The following is a 7875-nucleotide window of genomic DNA, read 5'->3' on the forward strand; positions in this document are numbered from 1 at the left end:
ACACACACACACACACAACTCCAAGGTATTTAATGAATGTGAAAATAAAACCAGAGTCTGTATTACTCAAGTAATTCTCACTGATAAAAAAATAATGCCATGAAAATGTTTTTTTAAGTGACTTTAAGACTAAAAACACTACCTGAACCGTCAGCACATTGTATTCCATTACTACTCTGGGTCTTAACACACTTTCATAGTTTTTATGTATTTATGTATGTTGTGTTAAGTACAGTATGTATGTATTCTTTAGTCTCCATGTTTCAAAGCAGGGTTACACAATCGCTACCAGTGTCAGAGCGAATACATCGTGTGGAGTTAAGCTTTAGTGAACTTTTTCATCTTGTCACTCGCATGAGTTTGCATGTGACCGTGTCCTTATACTGTATATAGTAGATTCTGCATGGAACCAGCAAAGTTTTATCTTGTATTGATCCACATCCTTTAATACCACTGGTTTATATAATTTACAACATTTTGCACTCATTCTACCAAAGATTCTCTAGAACAGAATAGAGCACAGCTTATACTGTGCCATAGAAATAAAACAGAAAAAAACAAAAAACATCTACTCCACGTATATTATAAACCTTTGAACTCAAGGAAAAACATTATAGTTTATTTCCCACATCAGAGTGGGCGTGGGTCCAGTTTTGGACAGACTCAGAACCTGCTGTTAGTCTGCTAAAGGGGAGGGGCAGCAGGTAAACTGTGACACAGATACAGGAAATGACTCTTTAGTGAACTGTCTTCTTTATAAATCGTCTCTGCTTCTACATGGAAATATGATGATTACAATGACAGTGATGTCATGGTCAAGACACAATGACATTTGGTGATGATAAGTCAACTGCAAAATGTGTTTAAAAATATGGGACTGCCCCAAGGAAGAATCCAGAATGCCTTTAAAATGTGTTGCCAAAATTAGTGCAGAAACATGTCATGTTTGCTCTTAATTTGTACATTTCAGGGGTTCAGTGCCATATTAGGTCTGGCACATCTAGGCTTAGATCTATTTTTAGCCACAGATAGCCAAACCTTGATCCTTTCAAATTTTAGAACACAATATAGATTCTGTGTCCCCTCATCCAATCAGAACTGTCCTCTCATCAGAATTTTCATGTATCATGTTATCTTTAACTGCAAGAAAAAAACATGACAACCGGCACAAACGATATGGTGTGTAACAATATCCGATCTTAATGTTATTTACACTGATAACTCTTAGGAGATATTCTGCAGGTATCCAGTGCTCACCTTGGTCAGAGGAAGGCAGACACGGCTCAGCCGAGGTGGTGATGGCAGGGCTGAACTCCTTCAGCTCGTCTCCCTCGATGCTGAACTGAACCACGTACTTCAGTTTCACCTGATCAGGGCTGTACACCACATACTCATCATCCTGGAACATATGGTTATACTTGTTAGAGTGCACACAGATACTTACACACAAGACCAATCGGTAAAGCCATTCATTGTTCATTTCACTCAGCATATAAAATGTGTTCTGATGAACTACAACACAGTTTTTAATTACACGTATGTTTTTATTCCAAGACGGAATAATATATGGGCCGATATTGGCCTATAATAGACATATTGGTATTGTGTATATATATATATAATTATAACCACTGATTTGCAGGTGATCCGAATCAGAATTGAAAATCTTTACATGTGTGTCCCATGTTAGGAATGAGAGTCAGACTCAGTTTAGGGGTAAATGCATCTGTGTATTTGTCTTTTTATCTACACTGACACACAAACACTCCCACCTCAAACTCAGAGTGAGCGTTAGGGGTGCGGCGGACCCCGTGCACACTGTGGTGTCCCTCAGGGGCCTGGGTCAGAGTAGCGTCCATCTTGCGGAGGTCCCTGCACCGTCCCAACGCCACATCACTCACCAACAGCAACCGAGAGCCGTCCGTCGCACTGGGCCTGGAGTACTTCAGACTGGTGCTGTGGATGGAGAACATGAACAAACAAAAGAACAAAAAGACAGAAACAAAAGATGACAGTGTTTTTGCCATCTGATAAAATGACTGCAGGCTCACAAGTGAACATTTATTTGACTTTGCTTTTTATGTACTAAGGCAATAAAACATTACATTAATCAAGTAAGGACGAGTTAACTAATGCCCTATTTTTGTATGGAAGGTGGTGTTATGTGTCAAAACAAACTTGTATGGAACACATCTTGTCAATTTGAGATTTTCTACTAACCCAACAGCATCACTGAAGTAGATTCCACTGCCCAGATTACCAATGTCCGTTCTCTCTATCCCATGATGCTCCACTCCAACACGGGGCAGCAGTAGACCACTAAAGACAGTGAGACAATACTGAGTTACAAAATAAAACTCAGAAAGAGATTTCTGAATTGTTTAGTAGAAGATGTAGACCTGCACTGTACTCTTCCTGTCAGGCTGTCTGCATTACTATAACATCACATCACTATGTAATGTACTCATGCATAGAAAGAAGACAGAATGACTTTGCAAAATATGGATTGATATTGACAAACTTGTTGAATACATAAAACTGTCACTACCACGACTAGTTAACATGGGAAGCTCTTCTTCAGTGCCATCCCACTGTGTGTTCGAGGCAGAGAAATAGGTCCATTTTTACAATATGAATATAAATTCCTAAAATATGTAAACAATTTAAATATTGTTAGTTAAATGACAATATAGTTATATTTTATACTGTAAATGACTTTTATCATGACAATTCAAGTATTTTGTATGTGTGCGTGTGATCTCACCGAGACAGGATGCCCACAAAGTTTCTGGGGTAGGAGGAATGGAGGAGTGGCTTAACGTTCCCGAGATCACTCTTAAACGTCTGAAGCTCCACACCTCTGCTGACACGCAGGACCTGTTGGATCTGCACCTTGCTGCAAAGCACGGAAACATGGGCACTGACGTTTAAAACGCACACAAAACATTGTCACTTTATGTTTCAGAGTTAACAGATTCCAAGCTGAATGAACTTTAATGTAGATTTACTCCACTCAGTTGTTATAAAGTAATCGTCTGTACTTTTGATGATTGTGCCACAAATAATAAGTGGGGTGCATTTATATCTGCAGCAGGTTTTTGTGAACAGACGTGTGTGTTTTGGAGGTGGTAGGCTACCTGTCCTGCAGCAGAGCATTCACAGCCTGAAACTCGGAGCTGCTGGGGGGAACAGTCTCAATGCTGCACCTCAGAGCGCGGTACTTCCCCACACAGGACGGTGCCGGGCTTCTCAGGGTCATCTCACTCACGTTCAGAACATCTCTGATTAACTTATAATAAATCAAGAGAGAAGTCAGGTCATTTTGCTCAAATGCATTAGATGCAACATACAAGCCGTGGAGCTGCCCTCTGCTGGCCACTAGAAAGAATGCAGGTTTAAGGCGTTTCCATATCGGCTTTACTTCACATACCTGAAAGCTCTGTCCACTAATATGTACTGTCAATGATTTGAATCTTATCTAAACTGCCAACCCTTAGTGTGTCTTTGAGAGTATTTATCAGTGTTTATCAAACACACCATTCACCAATCTACAGTGCTGCTTCAAAGTATGTAAATCTCCTGAGCATTTGGGAGTTTTCTTGTTTTTGTTCCAATTAGTTCTTTATCTAATAACCTGTATTTCTTTTATGAAATAACAGGTGTATGTTTATCAGTTCCATATACTTTTTGGACTGGCAAATAACTGGCAAAAGTTAGTGAATACTGACCTGCATTGCACTGGTTTGATCCATTTTAATCAGAGCTGCCAAATTTATTCTCTCATCATATCTCTCATTTCATTGGTTAATTCAGCCAACAACTTTGTGCCACCTGATATTTACACGCTTGTTTCAAGCTATGCAGCTCAGGGTTCACTAACTTTTACCTCTACAAAAGTTTACAAAAATATTTTTATATTAGTCTTTTCACTACACATTTCATTTCCTTACGTTAAAAGTATATGGAATTGATGAACAAACACCTGTTATTTCATATAAAAAATACAGAGAAAGAAGAAATAATGGAAAAACAATAGAAAACTCCCAAATACTTTCAAACAGCAATGTATATACTTAGACATGTTACACTAAGAGGAAATTAATCAATGTGTGGCAATGCATGTCAATCACTGTGAATTTTGAATGACACAGCCAATTAAACAAATAGACATCAAAATGCTTTTTCAACTTTAGTCAGCAGCGGTCCACATTTTGTCACACTGGACTGGGACCAGACAAAAATAAAAATAAAACAGAAAACAACGAAGCATAGAAAGACTGATTTGGACATTGGTTACCTTGGTAACAGTCTAAAAGTTTTAAAGCACTCTGTTCAGCCTGATTGAATTTTTTCTCAGCGTGAACACACCACAGCCTCAAAACCTGCTTAGATTTTCCACATCTATCATGTGTGCACATCTGTCTTAGTGTGTCCATGTGTTTGTGCAGGGGTGTATGTTCTGTGTTACCTGACAGAGGTCCAGTTTCTCAGAGATGAGCTTGGAAGAGGGAGGTAAGCGGGGCTGTGTGAGCGGCAGCAGGGTGTAAACCTCATCCAGGAGAAGCGTCACCTCAGAATGATTTGACTCCCTGAGCTTCCTCTGAGCCTGAAGCAACAAGCCCTCCACCCTGGTCACCTACACACACACACACAAAAGGCATGGAGCAAAAGTGTTACTCTAATGAGATTCATGACATTCATTAGACAGTCTCTCCTGGAAGGTGAATGTTATCTGAGAGCAGACTGATCACAGAACAACCCGCAGAGAAAACCTTACATCATTTAGGCTGAGCTTGTCGACTGGAACTCTGAGGATGTTGCTGAGGCAACCCAGGGCCTCAGTCCACAGCATCTCCACAAATACGCCCACTTCCTGTGATAAGCTTCCTGTGTTCAGCTTCTCCTCGAGCAGCAGCTGCCAGTCAGACAAGGCACATGTAAATCAGCTCATCAGCTCATTAGATTCAGATATCATAATAACAAAGTCTAGCACATTATCCTGCTAACTAAGATGCTTTAATGCGTTTTACTGCGAGACCTACCACTCTCGGGACCACTGACATTCTGGTATATAATAATAGGATGCTTTTAAAGATGGTTATACATTATGTGAAGCTTATTGGCCCACCACAACATACCACAATGTCAATATACTGTAGTTAGTCACAGATATGTAAACCTCTAGATAATTATGTAGTGTAAAGCAATATTACAATTTGTATTTATATATTAACACATTATATAATGTATCATTATTAACCTTAAATATACTTTATTAATGTATCATATTAACAGGAAATTTGGTGAATTTTATATTGACAAACCATATCACTCTGAGAAGATCCACCACAAGTTTAATGTTGTAACTGTAACTTAAGATGTTATGTATATATCATAGAGAAGCCTAGCACATAGAATATAAATACAGGAAAGAAGACAGTTGACCGAGGTTCTGACTGCGCCTGCCTCAACCGTTATCGGAGCCAAAACGGGGCAGGATTTAGGAAGCTTTATTTTTCTTGCTTTGGATAAAGACTTTCAGCAGAATATGTATGTGCAGTGGAGCCAGACCTGCTGGAGGGGGGCGGAGCCCAGGTCCTGGGCGCGTGGAGGGATGTTGCTCCGCAGCTGCAGACCGGAAGCCTGCAGGGTTTCTCTAAGGGCCTTGAACACCTCCAGAGCTTCCTCTGAGGTGGACGGAAACACCAGCATATCCCTCACCGCCACTGTCTGTTAGTACAAACACAGCTATCTGTTTATGTGCGAGTTATTCTATTGCTTAAGTGTGACCTGAGTCCCGCATTTTGATAGCTGTTATTCAGATGGCGCTAAAAAGTGACAACTCTCACTTGAGAACTAAATTTTGAAAATAAAACTGTTCACATTGGTCTAACACTACTGCAAATACCTTTTAACTTCTGTTTGATTCTACTGCAAATCACAATAGACAGCATGTTTATACAGGAGAAAATATTATACACAGGTCACAGGGCATGAAGTTCAAACTAACCAATAATGATATGATGGACATTGTAGAACACTAACAGTGGTGACTTATTGTTTTATTTTCAATAAAAAATGATCACATTGGGGTCACCTGTGAGCTGACATGCAGTACAAGCAGCAATATACAAAAGACTTCATACCTTGGCGAACACATCGTCCTTCCAGTACCGGACCACACGGTACTGCCATTCTTTGTCCCTTTTGGAACTCTGCAGCTCCAGCACACACCAAGTGTTGCTGTTTATCTTGAGAGAAATGTATATATTATTAGTAATTGCAAATAGTAATTGGAGTACTTTTGTAATAGCAGTAAGCTAAAAAAAAAAAAAAGGTGCAGCTTTACCTTTTCAAAGATTGAATACTTGGCCACTTGAAAATGATCCGGATACTTTGGAAGGTTGGAATCAGTTCCAGTATAAATCCTGTGAAGTTTAACAAAAATATCAATTATATTATTTTGTGTGTGAAGTAGTTTGTGTTTTTAAGAATACATTTTCCTGCTGAAATGTTCATGAAAACAAATGTTGACTCCACTGAACTGTGTATTTTGAGCTGTAAATTAAACTATATGACTGTACTGTGATGAAACACATCAGTGCAGGTGTTAAAAGTGACATTCTTAACAATTTTATAAAACTCAGCATTTTGTGGGTTAATAATTGCTCAACACACCCTCTACTGTTTTAAAACAGCTTGTACCCCAATGCAGACATAGAGTCGACTGTAACTAATTTACATCATGACAGAAAAGAGTGTTAACGCCCTCTAATCAGAGCAGGTGCATTCTGGTTGTCAGTCTGTCAATCACTCTGGTTGGTGTTAAGGCCACGCCCCCTAAAGTCATTGTCTTTTGCAGGTCTCTGCATTATTTAATTATTCATCACGAATCCACCAGTGTTAATATAACACACTACTGAGTATGTCGAGGCTAACATAAGGATGGTTGTTGTTCACACCTGAACCTTTCCAGGACGTTTCCGCTCTTCACCGGACTGTGTGCCTCATGAGTCTGCCAGTCCACAGGCTTGGCTGGGCCTTTGGACGGCTCAACTGCTTTGCTCTGTGGTACTTTGGACACTACAGAAGACAGAAGATATACACATAACTGACACACCTCATGTCACATGTTCTGCAGTCCATGCATTAGGACAGGTATGTGATTAAACCTGAGTACACAAAGCAGGCTATGTAAGCAAGGTGATACAATTCACAGAGAGCTCATTACACAACACTGCTGCATGTTAGAATCAGCTCTACACAAAATCTGAATGTGTATGTGCAAACACACCCTTGACCAGACTATGCAGTTAAACCTGCTGACTGCAGCTAAACTAATCAGAATGTCCATATATCAATGCTGAAACAGAAGTGGGAGGACAGACTATTGAACCAGTGACTACAAGGCAAGAAAAATATGACTTGTGTCTGTGCGAAGTGCAAATAAAGGAAATGAGAAGCATCATGAGTCATTACGTTGGAACTAGGTGGAGTCCTGATTCTCATGTTTCTGACCGAGACAGTGCTGTACCTACAACGTGAATTTTACACTCCCAAACAGTGGAGAAACCTCTCTGCAATTCAGTTTTAAAGTTAGATACATAAACATAAATGATGTGCATTTACAAATATCAAAGATAGTGTGAGTGATGCTGTGGCCTTCACCATCATCATCATCCTTTAGTTTGCTGCTACATGATGGTCCTACAGGGAATAAACAGGGTTTCTGCAGATTTCAAAAAGTTAAAGATCCCCTCCAGACATGTGTTAAGACTGCAAAAACAGTCTCCTCCCTCCCCCTCATTAAACCTTCCACAATCTCTGAATATGTAAATGTTGATTTCTAAAGTGTTCCTGCTGGACACAAGATGT

The 7875-nt window shown here is 39.7% G+C and overlaps 1 protein-coding gene across 1 annotated transcript in view; it reads right to left on the reverse strand.

Annotated features, from left to right (window-relative positions):
• Nucleotides 1-7875, reverse strand: part of parp4 (poly (ADP-ribose) polymerase family, member 4) — a 27463-nt gene that overhangs the window by 12100 nt on the left and 7488 nt on the right. Inside the window, exons 4-14 of the mRNA XM_035676327.1 lie at nt 6963-7083; nt 6350-6428; nt 6147-6251; nt 5572-5730; nt 4778-4915; nt 4469-4636; nt 3138-3289; nt 2765-2896; nt 2221-2319; nt 1773-1956; nt 1258-1399 (exon numbers count right to left, since the gene is read on the reverse strand). Of these exons, the coding sequence (XP_035532220.1) occupies nt 1258-1399; nt 1773-1956; nt 2221-2319; nt 2765-2896; nt 3138-3289; nt 4469-4636; nt 4778-4915; nt 5572-5730; nt 6147-6251; nt 6350-6428; nt 6963-7083 (1479 nt within the window). The remainder of the gene's footprint in view (nt 1-1257; nt 1400-1772; nt 1957-2220; nt 2320-2764; nt 2897-3137; nt 3290-4468; nt 4637-4777; nt 4916-5571; nt 5731-6146; nt 6252-6349; nt 6429-6962; nt 7084-7875) is intronic.

The sequence above is a fragment of the Morone saxatilis genome, unplaced genomic scaffold (assembly GCF_004916995.1).
Source record: "Morone saxatilis isolate NCDOM2014 unplaced genomic scaffold, NCSU_SB_2.0 Contig5, whole genome shotgun sequence".
Lineage (NCBI taxonomy): Eukaryota > Metazoa > Chordata > Actinopteri > Moronidae > Morone > Morone saxatilis.